Source organism: Corylus avellana, chromosome ca7, assembly GCF_901000735.1.
Source record: "Corylus avellana chromosome ca7, CavTom2PMs-1.0".
In the NCBI taxonomy this organism is placed as follows: domain Eukaryota; kingdom Viridiplantae; phylum Streptophyta; class Magnoliopsida; order Fagales; family Betulaceae; genus Corylus; species Corylus avellana.
The window spans coordinates 21,933,364-21,949,520 of record NC_081547.1 but is presented as its reverse complement, the minus strand read 5'-3'; the positions used below and the strand labels follow the sequence as shown (position 1 = coordinate 21,949,520).

Below are 16,157 nucleotides of genomic sequence, written 5' to 3'. Positions count from 1 at the left end.
CACTGGCTGCCCACCAACCTCTATTTCCTCCGATAGCCTCCACCATTTACAGCTCGTCCCCGGCCTCCGCCACCACAATCGTCATTTTATCTGATTTCAAACTCAAGGTTCCAGAATATTCCACCTTAAGTTTAAGGGGGGATGTTATAATATTTTTCGTATATTCTATAATTATGTTGATATCAAATATTCTCTATTTATGGGCTGATTATAATCAAATATTGGGATTGTTATCAAATCAAGGGGATTTGATTACTATACGTGTATTTAGACATTACCCTATAAATACAGACATTTGTATTATAGACATATCAAGTTAATGAGCACAATGTAACCCTTAGGGGTATTCCAAGTGGTGGACGTAGGTCTCTAACACCGAATCACCCGTAAAGTTCTTTGTGTTTATTTTCTATATTGCTTCGCTATAATTTTCACATCCTCATTATTTCAACAGAAAAGACCACATCAAACTCTGAAAGACTTTTTTTTTTAAGTGAAATTTCATTCATTCATTCAATCAAAAGCATCAAAGATTACAACATTCTTCATGTATTACATCATGAATAAAATCAGGATAGTCTTCTGTCCAAATTTTCTCTGTTGGTGTATAGAGTGCCCCTTTCGCCAACAGGTGTGTCACCATATTTTCTCTTTTCTTGTATGCATCACACGCCAAGACTGGAAGCTTTGCAAAGCAAACTTCGCATCCTCAGTTAACGTACCATATATATGCAATAGTTGGTCTTACGTATGAAAACTATGAATTACTTTCAGAGCATCATCTTCCATAATAACATTTTGTAGGCCCAAATCTTTTTTTAAAAATATTGCCTTTCAAGCTGCATAAGCCACTACCATTGTTGGGTTCGTAATATACGGAACAGACATACACAAAGACAGTAGTGGAGCCTGCAATTTGTTTAAGGGGGCCAAGATTAAAAAAATAAAATTAAAAAAATTATTAAAAAATATAATTAAGAAAATAAATAATAAAAGAAAAAATTAATTATTATTTAAAACAAATAAATGTATCTTGCAATTTTTTTTTTGTCATGCTTAACATTAATTTATTCAATTGGTCTCGAGTCTCTTAACGAATTTATATATATATATATATATATATATATATATATATATATATATATATATATATATAGCATATTTTATAAAGAGGTGAAAATACGAGGCCTTAATCCATATAACATATTGAAAATTAGCTTTTAATTTTTTTTGTTTTTGGTCAATTTTTCATTCATAAAAACTAATATATATATATAAAAACTATTTTTTAGTTTTTCACCTCTTTATATATATATTTGAGTTCTTGATGGACTTCTTTGAGAAATTTCGCTGCATGACAATTCTTTTTGACAAATTAAGGAGATTTTTGACAAATATAAATAAATAAGGTGACTCTTGAGGTATGTGGAAAATTTTTGAATGGATTGCATGGCATCATATAGAGTACACCTTACATAAACTTATGTAAGTACGTCATAAATGGATTTGACGGCAAGACACAATTGTTGCATCCCAATTGATTTTGAATACACCTAAGAGACTTAAATTTAATTGATAGTTAAAACTGAATTTATAATAAAGCAGACATGCATTTATATAGGATAATGTTTGAGTATTCTCCAAGCAAAATACTTGGAGAAAAAGAAAATATAAAAATACAAAAGTCGTATCCTTGAACTTGGAGCAAAGTAAAATACTTGTAGAAAAAGTAAATGCCCGGATATTTTTTAATTTACAGCAATGTCTCTTCTTAATGCAGTTATTATAGCAAGCAACATCGTATCCGAGAGGATGCGTTTGTTTGGAAACAAGAAAGCGATAGGTTGGTGCAGAGTTAGGGAGAGTGCCATGGCGATTGCCATTGGCTTCCTCGACAACTGAAACAATGACAAAAAGTACTATCATTATCCCCACACATCTCCTCATATTTCCACTCTTTTTTCCTCTCTTAAAATATTGTTATGTAATTCAGAAGTTGAATGCAATACCCTTATTTATAGGGTGTAAACACATAGCCATCCTAGACTTGTTGAATAATTTTCGTTTACGTTTTTTTTTTTTTTATAAAAAAAAAAAAAAGTTTTATTTAAGCGAAGAGCTACTTAAGAATAATGGCTTTTGAGAATGTAAGAAGATGTTTGAGTTGTTTGTATAAAGTTTGTTTTGCGAGCATGATAAGTTATTCAAACATTACTTATTTCCATTTCCATTTTTTTTTTTAAAGTTTTATTTAAGCGAAGAGCTATTTAAAAATAATGGCTTTTGAGAATGTAAGAAGGTGTTTGAGTTGTTTGTATAAAGTTTGTTTTGCAAGCATGATAAGTTATTCAAACATTACTTATTTCCATTTACCCTTTTTTTTTAAAAAAAAAGGTTTTATTTAAGCGAAGAGCTACTTAAGAATAATGGCTTTTGAGAATGTAAGAAGGTGTTTGAGTTGTTTGTATAAAGTTTGTTTTGCGAGCATGATAAGTTATTCAAACATTACTTATTTCAATTTACTGTTTTCCTTTTTTTTTTTTTTGAGCTACTTAAGAATAATTGCTTTTGAGAATGTAAGAAGGTGTTTGAGTTGTTTGTATAAAGTTTGTTTTGCGAGCATGATAAGTTATTCAAACATTACTTATCTTGTAATTTTTTATTTTTTATTTTTGAAAAATATAAAAAGCCCTCTCAACTAACAACCATTTTTAACTCAAGGGGTAACTTAATCGGTTAAAGACCGCACTTCATGAAGCGAAGGTCACTAATTCGATCCCATTTTCCCTCCTCTTGTACAGACATGTAAAAAAAAAGTAGTACGTTAAATTACCAAAGTGTGCCAAAAATTCAACTTTTTTTATTATATTCCTGTAATACCCTTATTATCTTAAAAACTAAATTAAACAGTCTTAAACACACACAAAAAAAAAAAAAAAAAGTTTTTTTTTTTGTTTTGGGACAAATAAAAAATTAGTCACTGTAATTGACCTAAATTACAAATCGCTCATACAGTATAAAAAATACAAATAAATGCAAAATCATACCATGTGGTTTGCCTAAATTAAAAATTACTCAATGTTGTATGAAAGTGAACTTAGAGGTCCCTAAGATGAGCTAAAAAAAAAAAGATAGTCCCTAGAGTCAAATTTCGTCAAAACAGTTGACGAATTCTGATAGATATCACATCAACGCCAATAAAATGGTGACACATGTCACTCTTAATAAAAAAATATAAATATATTAAACCAAAAAAACTAAAAAATTAATTTTCTGATTTTTTTAAAAAATTAAATTGTTAGCTTTTTATTTTATTAAATTTTTATTTTAGTTTTTAAGGAATAAGGGTATTATAAGAATATAATAAATAAATAAAAGTTGCATTTTTATCAGACTTTGGTAGTTTGATGTACCACTTTAGCACACTTTAAACTGCATGAATGACCTCTAAAATCCTGTGATGAGTCCTCAAGCGTTAACCCGACCATTATTTTATAGGTGAAAAAAATACAACTATAAGTCTACGACTTAGAGAGTAATAATACACATGGTGTATATGTTATCATGCAATGAACTTAGTTTTTTAGCAAAAGGATGTAAATCACAAGAAGTAATATAAATGAAGTCTTTCGTCAAATAAAAGAATGTCATGGTATACATTATAAATATAGTGCATGATATAATAAGTAAACATGTCATAGACCACCAAGGTGGTAGTTGAGTTGGTAAAGCAGCAGGGAATAAGGTTCAATTCCCTCCCTCCTTTTTTCCTAATGGTCACAGGTTCAGACTCGCTTCCGGTAGTAGTCCGCGAACCAGATGCTACTAAGAAGAGGCTTTACCAACTTGCACTTTGGTGGGGCTGTGGTGACGGACTCGCCTTTTCAGGCAATAGTTATGGCTCAAATCGAACATTCCACAGCGGGTGGGAACCCCACCCAATCGAGTCCGACCTCGAGTGGTCCACACTGCTAGTGATGTTCGTAATGTTGACAATCAATCAAACATGGCTTGTGTCAGTCACAAAATAACCATTGGATCTAAGGCCAAACAATAAAAGTAAAACCCTTGGATTATAAGGTTAACTTGTATAATTGTAATCTCGCGATGGTCTGCATGTATCGGTGTACCATGTCGTACGATGTAAATTAATTCACAGTCTTTTATATGTATGCATTTATAAACGCATCATTTTCATTATATATATATATATATATATATATATATATATATATATGAAAGGGAATCCATATTAGTCTCATTTATAGAAATCATGAGCATAAAGCTCTTACAAGCAACCAAAGCTAAAGCTACAAGGTCACAAGCGTCACAGATGACGTATTACATTCCAAACCCAAAACCAATCCACTAACCCATGACTAATTTACATATTAAAAAAAGATCTGTGTCAAACTAATGCATGGGTAGTGCTTATTCCTCGGAACTGAGGGTAGAAAAACCCACAATCGAAACTCTTCATCCTCGACCCGAAAGCCAAGATGGCGTTCACATCCACAACTCAAAGGTCTAGACCATAGCAAATAACCCAGAGGGCATCACAGATTCAGATCGAGAGGGGACAAAGCCTTATTGCAAGAAAAAAAAAAGGAAATAAAAGCGTACAAGGAATTAAAGGGACTAAAACAGAAATACAAACAAAATAGAAAAAATCGGACAAACAACAAATAGAAACCAACAGAATAGGAAAAAAATTGGAGAATCACATTAAGCGGGAAACGGCAGCCGGAAGGAAGCCGATCACGTGCTGGCCGGAAACTGACGCGGAAGGTGACGTTGGAGCTCATCATTGGGGGACACGAGGAAAGACCCGACAGCGGACGGTAAGCGGCAAAGCGGGTGTGGAGGAAATCAGCGTCGCACACAAAACAAACTGGGGGAGAGTTTGAGTGAATCCTCCAAGAGCATCACCCACAAAGTGTGAGAAATAGGCTAGGCAACAAAAACAACACACCAAAATGCACTGCAAAAGACAGACATAAAGGAAAGGAAATAAATTAACTAGAAACGAAATCAACAAAACAGCCGGAGGGAACCGAAATCAAACCGCATCCGGAGAGACGGATCCAGTGCAAAAGGTGTGATGGGCATTGGCGGATCCGGGTAGCAAGGTGGTGGAGCACGCGTCGAGGTGGACCAGGCGACAGGCGGTCGATCGGGCAAGACACAAACCAGAGCCAAACCTGACCCAACAACAGGCATGGCTGATGGAGAAGGGCGGAAGATCAGCCTTCAAAAAACCCTAAAATCAGAAAAGAGGCGGAGAGGGAGGGAGAGGAAGAAAACGCCCAAAGAGCAAGGGACATCAAGTAAATAAGTTAGCTCTAGGGTGGGGAGAGAAGAGGATGAAGGGGAGGAGGGGGGAGGGGGAGAACAAGGGTTCTCCCCCTCCGACGATGCTCTCTGCTAGAGATGAAACCCTAGCAGAGAGCGTCTTGAGAGTTGCAAAAGCATCAAACCCCTTGATCTCCTATCCATTATATTTTTATTCATCAATCATTTCCACACAAAAAATAGAGTTCAAATTATTTTAAAATGAATTTCATGTGAGTTGTAAAATGCACATTTGATACATAAAATAATCATGTTATATAGAAATGTAAATAACAAGTATCCATGTACGTTTTACTCATCTTGGTTGTCACCAGGTGTGTCAACCTGGTCCATTTCCTGGTTTTTGGCCAAAATCAGGGACTGGAACCAGGGTACCTGGTTCTGGGTTTTGGAAAACTGGAACTGGAAACCAGGACCTCGGTTGGTCTGGTTTGTACTCGGTCTGGTAACTGGTTCTTATATATATTAATTTAATTACCTAAAGTATATATATATATATATATCCCGGTTTTTGGTTTTTCCAAACCGCAACCGGAATCCCTAGTTCCTCGGTAATTTTTGACACCTTTAGTTGTCATTATCCATCGAGTAATCCCCTTGATAGTCTCAATGTCCAAATCTATGCAAAGATCTAATCGGACATTGATATTAGTAAAAAATTTTAAAATATATATAGTTAGAGGCGGTGGTAGGACAACTCCCAAGATGGTGGCTAGACCACTCCCAGGTGTCTAGGGGTGGTCGAGCCACTCCCAAATAGCGCCTATGGGTGGCTGATCCACCCCCTCAAGGGTGGCTCGACCACCCCCAAGCAATTTTCCAGTTTTGGGGGTGGCTGATCCACCCCTAAACACTTGGGGTTGACCTAGCCACCCCTAGGGGGGTTTAAAAACCACACCAATTTTTTATATTTTTTGTTTTTGTGATAATCATTATTTTTTATTTTTATATTTATTTTTCACAATTTTATTTTAAATTCTTTAAATCATCCAAACATAATTTCAATTTTTTTTTCCACGGTATTCACAATTTTAAAAATAATAGAAAAGAATAAAAAAAATTAGTACATCCAAACGAACTCTCTACAGAATAGGTTATATAAGTAAACCATATCCACGGATCCACCCAATTAATAACCCACTAATCAAGGAAGAAAGGAATTGGCTGTTCTCCCTCCTAAGGAAAGGAATTAGGATCCTCTTTATTTCAAATGAACTGGATAATATCCAGTTAGTTATAGTGGATGTGTATTTTTGTCCCCTCAAAAAGTAAAAAGACAAAAATACCCCTCCACTATAATTAATTGGATATTATCTAGTTCATTTGAAATTGAGAGTTGCTAGTCTTAGATAATTTGTCCTTCGAGACTTGTCCAACAAGGATAAAGGTTGACAGCTCCATGACCATAAGAAATTAAAGGCTCCATGACCATGAGAATTAAATCACCACATTTAACAAGCGATCCCATGTCACAAGGCACTTGTTGCACTTGGCATACCTACCAATCAAGGGCATGTATAGCCTCTACACAATGTGAGAAAATCGATTGTTTTGCTCATATTCTTTAGTAATACTAAATACTCAACTTTCATCCTTTTTATATAATTGGACTAATGTTACTTATCAAAAGAAATATATAATTGGACTAATGTTTCAATGCTCATCCGCCTTTAAATTTTTCATTTTTTTCTTAATAAAGATTGATCTAAAATCTTATGGGTACTACAACATCAACCAAATTATATAAGAGTGAGATGACATATGAGCATGTAGTATTACTCATATTCTCTCACTAACTTGGGCATTGTAGGTGGTTCTACACTCACCACCAACATGCCATTTTGATCTTTAGTTCGCTTGCATGACTCTAACATCATGAACTAAACGTATGTGGTCACTGTATCAACAAAAAAAAGAAAATATACAAAGCACTTATAGATGATAAAATTCTAGTGGAAACTTCATTTTAGACTCCTGAACTACTGCGCATTTTGAGAAGACCCCCCAAAGTTCAAAACTCTTAATTTGAACTCTTTAACTTTCAACTGCAATCAATTTAAACTCATTCGTTAGTTTTTAAACGTTAAAAGTGATATAATGGCCATTATACCCCTAACTTTTTTATAAAATTCCAAATTTATCCTTAATTTCAAATTAATTTTTTTTTTTTTTAAAAAAAGATTATTATAAAAAAAAATGTATATTGACCCACGGTTGGACCACCTTGTAACCATTTTTTTTGAAATTTTTTTAAAAAAAAAGAAAATTGAAAGGTAATTTTGTCTTTTTAAGGGTTTTAACTGCCAAAATTGACGGAGGGGGTAAATTGCATCAAATTGACAATTTGAAAGGTGAAATTGAGAGTTTTTAAAATTTGGAAGATCTTATCAAAACGCGCAGTAATTCATAGGTCTTTGTGAAGTTTCCCTTAAATTCTATTTTTCATAATTCCATTCCACCCCATCTTGTCGGGCAAATGGGTTCCGCATCATTTTTCAAAATAAATAAATAACTTACTACAAAAGGAAAAAAATAAGGGAAATCGTATATAAAATCCTTAGGTCAACGCGCTTTTTTTAAAAACTCCCTAGATATTTTTTTTTTTTTGGAAATTTAGTCCCTGGGTAACTCGAAACTACTAGAAACTCCCTACCGTCAATTTTTGTTAACTGCCGTTAGTCCACTCAAAACTCCCCGTTTTATCTGATTAAAATATTTATTTTTTTATTAATTTAATTAAAAAAAAAAAATTGAAAGGTGGCCAGAGGTGGCACCGCCCACCCCTTTCCACCCATGGGTGGAGGGGTGGCCTGCAGGCCACTGATGAATGCCAAATATTGTATATTTGGGCCCCTTAACTTATGTTTGTTAAGCTCTTAGCTGTGTTAATTTCTGATGTTTTTGGTTAGTTTTAGTGTTTTAGTGATTTGCAGGTTGTTAATAGAAAAATGCGGCTTTAAGGTGATATTTGCAGCTTAAGACACTTCATGAAGCATTGGCAGCGAATTGGGATTGAGCGATGATTTTTACCCGACGAGTCCCACTAAAAAGGCCATAGCTTGAGTTGTATAGCTCGGATTGAAGTGATCTTGGTGTCATTGGAAAGCTAACTCGAAGATCTACAAATTCATATTTTACAAGAGTAGGCAAATTCTGACTGGAAGTGCGCTCGAGCACACGTTTAGTGCAATCGAGCGCACTCGCGCCCAGCCCATAGGAGACATGTTGCACGAGTGCGATTGAGCGCACCTAGAGTGCGATCAAGCGCACTTGGCTGACCTGGCAGCGCTAAAACCCTAAAATTAGCTTATAAATATGATTCTTTTTCATTGTAAACCAGATGGAGACGTGCCGGGGGCGCCGATCTTGGTCGCTTTTCGTGTTTTCTAGGTTTTTGTAGCTTGAAACTCGAATTCTTTTGTAAGTTTTTAATTTTAATGAAGTAATTTAGTTTCTTTATGATTTCTTTTGTCATGAGAGGCTAAATCTTCAACTAAGGTTGAAGATGAAGCCTTGCCATTGATTAGTTTTATATTTTTATGTTTTGTTCATACAAATCTGTCGTTTAATGTAATGTATGTTCGTTTCAATTCAATTTCGTGACAAAATTGTGATTGATTGTTGTTTATAAATCGTCAAAACGTTGGATATTCGTTGTGTTTCATCCAATGGATACATCGAATGATTTGATTATGACTTATATCCATTGTGATTTACGGATACAGTGGATGATTTGATCTTAATTGGATATTCGTTGTGATTTGTAATAGAGATGGATTCATCGAATGATTCAATTGGTTTATAAAAAACAATAGAACATATATAGGGTTTAATTGTCTGTCGGATGCTTGAATGAAAATATGAGAATGTATGCTTTGATTTGGTGAGGTAAATTCTAAAACCTTAGTCGTTTATCTTTTGATTATTTTTATTTTATTTAGTTTATGTTTGTTTATTTTAAAAATCAAAATCATTTAGAACTATGTTAAAAATAGGATTAGTTTAGATAAGAATTAGTTTTCACGACACAATTCCCTGTGAATCGACCTCACACTTGCACATGACTCGTGCGCTTGCGAGTACAATTAAATTTGCACATCAGCCACCCCAAACCCCCAGTGGGGTGGCCGCGAGCCACCCCATGGGTGGAGGGGTGGCCTACGAGCCACCCCAAACCCCCAATAGGGTGGCCCACAGGCCATCCCAAACCACCTGGGGGTGGTTTGCCTTCCCTTGGGGTGGCCGTAAGCCACCTAATAGGGGTTGGGTGGCCAGGGGTGGCACCTTCAATTTTTTTTTTTTTTTTTTTTTTTTAAGATTTAATTTTTTTAATTAAATTAATAAAAAATTAATATTTTAATAAGATAAAATGAGGAGTTTTGAGTGGACTAACGGTAGTTAATAAAAATTGATGGTAAAGAGTTTTTTAGTAGTTTCGAGTTATTCAGGGACTAAATTTCTAAAAAAAAATACCTAAAGAATTTTTAAAAAAAGATCGTTAACCTAGAAGTTTTATATATAATTTCTCAAAAAAGAAAGAAGAAAAAAAAGATAGTGCCGAATAATATAAGGTGAAAACAACCATTAAAAGATACACCAAAGTATGACCTCACATCTAAAAGAAACAGATATAGGAAGTAGGAAAGATTTGTTTTCCTTTTTTACTAATTCCCATCAAAATATGGCAACCGAAATTTTAACGGAGGTTACGACGGCAACTTCCCGGACCGAAAAATCGCGAATTTTGACATCTCGGAATACGAAAACCCGATCCCATTCTCCTCCAAAAACCTCTCAATCAACAGCTTAACCCTCTCCGGATCGGCGCTCTCGCACTCAACCTCGTAGCACGTCCCGAAATCGTAGCCCGTCTCGTCGATCTCGAGCTTCAATCCTTGCCATTCATACACCGCCCTCACATTCCTGAAGCCGCCCAAGCACACGAGCCCTGCGACCCCGAATTCTTCCTTCACTCTCCGGATTATTGACGACGAGTCCACCGACAAGAGGCGCCAGGGCTCGGCGATGCAAGCGCGGGCGAGGGTGGAGTCCAGGGGCTCTTCGACCTCTTCTACGCGGCTGATGCCGTCGGAAATTACGGGTTTGGCCTTGAGAGAGAGGACAGAGTGGGGATTGTTAGTGCTGTTGTTGGTGAGGTTGGAGAAGCGGAGGCGGAGGACGGCGAGGTTGGAGGAGAGCTCGGAATTGGAGCCGTCGAAGAAGACGTTTTCTTGGATTAGGGTTTTGGTGTGGAAGGGGGAGAGGAGGGAGGAGAGCTTTTGGTGGGAGCCGGAGTCTGGGAGCCGGAGCTTGACCTCCACTTCCATGGTGTTGGTGTTTGTGTTGGTGTTGGTGTTGGACTGAGGAGGGGGTGTTGTTTGGTTGCTGAGAAAATATGGGAAAGGAGATAAAATGCTCGTTTTGTGTTGTTTCCTGCGTGTGCTAAGCAACCAAAGGGAGGGAGAATGGGGGATACAGAAGATGGACAAAAGGGGTTCGGGAAGGCCAAGCGCTTGATAGAGATAAGATATTGGACGAAGCGTGCGTTTTATTTGAACTTCGTTTTGTTTATGCATTTCAGATATGTTATTTTAATTAATATTTTTGTCATTTTAATATGAAAAAACTACGCATATACTTCTTAAATGACCTAAATTTTTTTAATAAGACAAAATATATCTATAATTTTTTTTTAAAAAATAAAAATAAAAATAAAAGTGTTGATGCATTTTTTTGGTCTAATAGTCTCCAATTGGTCTGATCTTCGTGTTCTTCGAGGCGTCTCTAATCATTGACCTTCGGGCTCCTACAAAATAATAAGAGCGTCAAAGGGGTCTACTGGGCTATCGATGCTTAAGTTAGTAGTCGTATATGGGGTCTAAATGTAGCCGTAGCTAGCAATGTATTGAAAAAAAAATGATATGCCTGGTGTTCCCTTTTATAGGGCTTTATCTGTGTAACTGCTTCTTCAATCTTCTCCATTTAGATCATTGAAGGATCATTTGAAATAGTGAAGAGATAATGTGAGGTAGTTGAGATAATGTAAGATCTTATGAGATAATTGAGGGTTGTTGAGAGATAGTGGGACCTATAGTGGATTTTATCCTCAGTTACCCCATTCCCATGGCTGGCTTGTCCAGCTGGTCAGACATCAAGAATCATATGCATATTTGCGACCGAAGCCTTGGAGCTCCCGAAGCTGTCCCTTCTGTTTTGTAATTATATACTTGGAATCCTTAAATAATAGGACTTTTTGGTTGATCAAACTATTAGTCATTTCATTTGCTTGCAATGATATTATTTATGCATCACTCCTAGCAATCTTGACAATAATTTATGAATTACTTGTGATTGCTCAGTAGAGTGCTTTTGGCTAAGTGCTAGGCCTCAAGAAATGTTTAACCTTTTTCGAACATACCTTCTTTAAAGGATTTACGTTCTTGACAGGTTATTTTTTCTGAGACTGTTTAACCATTTTCGAATACACCTTCTTTAAAGGATTTACATTCTTGACAGGCTAAATTTGGAAGAATACCATAGTTATGTCTCACCGAGTTTAGTCTCGGAAAAACTCTTAGGTTTTTCTTTCCAAAAGGCACAGCTATGCTGAGTTTGAGAAAGCGTCTTCGGTTGTGTCTCCTTTAGACTCGGGAAAGCCTCTTCAACTGTATATCCCGAGAATGAATTTAAGACTCTGGAAAGCGTCTTCGGCTGTATATCCTGAGACTGATTTTTGGAACAATCCTACTTCAGAGGCTTTATGTTCAAAAATAGTTTAACCTTTTTAGAACAATCCTACTTTAGAGGCTTTACGTTCTTGACGGGTTAAACTTGGAAGAGTGCCTTAGTTATGTTTCCTAAGTTTGATCTCGGGAAAGCTCTTTGGCTTTTCTCCAAAGCGACGAGATCTTCTGACTGAAGTGCCGAGCCGCTATCTCCCAGTGTGCTGCCATGGTTACTTGGGATTTGTCCTGCTTCTCCTTTAGCAAGTGAAGGTGTAGTTTGAGGCCTTCATCGTTGCACTTGTGCCAAAAGGTCTTTACGTGGAAGCTTCTCGATCCAATCCTGGCTAAGATGACTGCTTCCCTTGCGCTCACCAAGTCGTTTCTTCAAATATCTGTTGATGATCTTCAAACTAGATACCCCCCATTCTTGGATATGCGACTCTCGGGATCATTTTGTCTGGATTCCTAGGAAATCTCGAGATCATGTGAGCTTTTGGTGAGGTCCAACGATAGTGTGCGAGGGCGAGCTGATCATGGACTCAGTGGGGCAAAGTTTGTCCATATAGAGGCGGAGTAGGACTCGGCCATGTAGAGGTGCAGCGAGACTCGACCATATGAGACAGAGTGAGACTCGGGCCTTGGCCATGTTGAGGCGGAGTGAGACTCGTCATGTAGAGGTGGAATGAGACTCGGCCGTGTGAGGCGGAGTGAGGCTCGGGCATGTAGAGTCGGAGTGAGACTGGCCATGTAGAGGCGGAGTGGGACTCAACCATGTAGAGGCGGAGCGAGACTTGGCCGTATGAGGCAGAGTGAGACTCGGGCCTTGGCCATGGTAAAGCGGAGTGAGACTCGGGCCTCGGCTATTGTGAGGCGTAGTGAGACTCGTCGTGCTGAGGCGGAGTGAGGCTCGGCCATACAGAGGCAAAACGAGACTCAGCCGTATGAGGCAGAGTGAGACTCGAGCCTCGGCAATGTAGAGAGGCAGAGCGAGACTCGGCCGTATGAGGTGGAGTGAGACTCGGGCCTCGGTCATGTAGAGGCGGAAGGAGACTCAGTCATGTAGAGGCGGATCGGGACTCGGCCATGTAGAGGCGGAGAGAGACTCGGCCATATGAGGCAGAGTGAGACTCGGGCCTCGGCCATGGTAAGGCGGTGTGACACTCGAGCCTCGGCCATGGTGAGGCAGAGCAAGACTCGTCGTCCTGAAGCGGAGTGAGGCTCAGCCATGTTGAGGTGGAGTGAGGCTCGGCCATGCTGAGGCGGAGTGAGGCTCGGCCATGTTAAAGCAAAGGAAGGCTCGGCCGTGTAGAGGCAGAGCGAGACTCGGCCATGTAGAGGTGGAACGAGACTTGGCCATGTAAAGGCAGAGCGATGCTCGGCCATGTAGAGGCGGAAGGGGACTTGGCCATGTAGAGGCAGAGTGAGACTCGGCCATGAAAAGGCAGAGCAATGCTCGGCCATGTAAAGGCGGAGTGAGACTCAATCATGTAGAGGCGAAGTGGCCGGGACTCAACCATGTAGAGGCAGAGCGAGACTTGGCCATGTAGAGGTGGAGCGATGCTCGGCCATGTAGAGGCGGAGCGAGACTCGATCGTGTTGAGGCGAAGTGATGCTCCCTGTGGTGACATGAAGTGCTTTTTTACTCTAAACCACATTGTGCTCTTTTTCCTCTCTGTTATTCATGATTACTACAAAAAGTTGAAAGAAGAAACATAGAGCGTGTTGCACTAAAATCGAGTAACAACATGCCTTTTTACGGTGTATGAAACACAGTTGACTATTATCAAGCCCAAGCAATCATAATCTTAGGAAATCAGAACTAAGGATGTAGAATGCTATTAAATAAATGGGCATTAATTCAATGTGCAGTACAAAACTATGAATCTGTACAAAGCAAATGGTAGGTCTCTCATGATGGTGTGAATTGTCACCCATCGAGATGACAATGCTACTCTCATGAGAGGAGCATGCCTATTATAAGAAGACAAATTCGATACCCAATCATTTTTGAGTTGCCATTGGTTTGTTTTGACCCATTTAAAGCATATCTTCAACAGAGATATTCTTACATTATTGTCTTTTCATCAAGAGCCATGAGCATATGTATTCAGAATTGTAAATTGTGCTTTGATTCTAGTAAAGGACAAGAGCATTTAATAACCATATATATGAATATACTCATTCGTGACAATTGACAAAAAAAGAAATATCATTTTTGGTTTTATATACAAATGGTATCTTCTTCTTATGAATCCCGTGGGAAGCAACTTGATGAGGGCAATGAGCTTTTGTTTTTAAACAAAGCTTGCAAAAAGCCGAATTAGGAATAAAGAGCTAGGCTTATATATATATTCACGTGAAACCTATGCAAAAGGTGAATATGTTTTTTCATAGTTGGCTAAAAAAATCACATATTTCATAACTCAATAAAATAAGTTCACAGGGACTTATCTGCCGGGGCGAGGCTCGGCCCTCGAGAGGAAGAGTGATGCTTGACCCTCAAGAGGCAGAGTGATGCTCGGGCCACAGGAGGTGGAGTGATCCTCGGCCCTTGGGAGGCGGAATGATCCTCGAAATATTTCTCCTTGGAAAATTTGTTCCTCGGATTTTTTCGGGATGACCCTTCCTCGGATTTTTTGCTTTCCTCGGATTTGCTCCTTGAATATGACTCGGATTTTCGGAATTTTTCTTCCTCGGAAAATATTTCCTGGAGTTTGTCTTGGAATTTAATTCTTAGACTCTCGGAATTTTTCTTCCTCATAAAATTTTTCTCATAATTTAATTCTCGGACACTCGGAATTTTTCTTCCTCGGAGAATTTTTTTTCAACACAAAATGAGAAAGAAACCAAACAAGTGCATGTATCCGACCAATGGAAGTGACTCAGTAAAACATGATTAACAAAGGTAGTCATAAAGATTTGAGCGTTAATAAACCTAGAGACTTGTTGCCATTTTGGTTCCTTGAAGCTTTAGGACTTGGTGCTCACAGAGTAGTTGGTTCTCGGAATTTTTTCCTCGGAATTGTTCCTTTGGAATTGTAATTCTCGGGATATTTCCTCGGAATTGTTCCCTTTAGAGTTGTGACTCTCGGGATTGTTCCTCGGATTTTGTCCCTTTGGAATTTTGACTCTCAGAAATTTTCCTCGGAAAATTTTTTCCCTCAAAGTTTTGACTCTTGGATTACCATTCCTTTACATGTATTTGGTGATAGATACATGTAAAATATAGAATACGTACCTCCATTTCTATAGGGCAGTAGTAGTGTTTCTGGAGGGAGCTCGCCGAGGCTAGGTCGGGGATGCTTGTCTGGAGCTCACCGAGGAGGCTGCTATAGAATTCATTGATGGAGGCCACGGGGTTGCTAGCAGTGCTGCAGACTCGCCGGTGAACCCTTAGGCTCACTAGCGGGACTGAATAGCGGTGTAGCTAGCGACCCTGTGTAGGCGTCAACTCAGTTTCTCCTTCTTCACTATTTGTCGCCGAGGCCAATTTATTTGTTTCCCACTTTGTATTAATGATGCTGGGACAGTAGGTTTCTGCGACAATACTTGGGGGGTCTGGTGACATTGTCGTCAGTTATACTTGGCAGGTTCGGCAATCCGAGGATGGTAAGAGCTTGGTCTCATTTATTTGAGGATTGTGAGGCTCGGGCTCGGTGATCCGAGAATGTGTCGTTGGACCCAAGCTGGGTTCGTCATTTAGATGGAACTGAGTCTGGGTCGGTCTGGCGAAGCCGAGTTTGGGTTGGTCGCCATTGGATGTGAGGTGAGGTGAGGCGATCCTCCAAGTCACGAGTATGGGAAGGTGTCGGTGCTGAGGGTCGGTCAGGTGAAACCAAGCGTGCGTCGGAACTTGTTCAGATGCTCAGTCTCGGTGGTCTGAGAATGGGTCAGCTCTGAACAGGGTCGGCGAACCTGAGTATGGGTCAACGCTGAAGAAGGCCAACAAACCCGAGTTTGTCATTCGAGGCAGACTCGGCGACAAGGCATGGTCGATGACCAATGGTCTGAGTCATGGTCGGCGACAAGGCTAGTCGGTGAGGGCGAAGTTGAGCAAATCTCAGCGAGGTTGCGGCATTG

At 38.7% G+C, this 16,157-nt stretch overlaps 1 protein-coding gene across 1 annotated transcript; it reads right to left on the bottom strand.

Annotated features, from left to right (window-relative positions):
* Positions 1-9,870: 9,870 nt before the first annotated feature.
* Positions 9,871-10,869, bottom strand: LOC132187737 (triphosphate tunnel metalloenzyme 3-like). The gene has a single exon (XM_059602156.1). The coding sequence runs from the start codon at positions 10,677-10,679 to the stop codon at positions 10,059-10,061; it is 621 nt and encodes a 206-aa protein (XP_059458139.1). The 5' UTR covers positions 10,680-10,869; the 3' UTR covers positions 9,871-10,058.
* Positions 10,870-16,157: the final 5,288 nt, after the last annotated feature.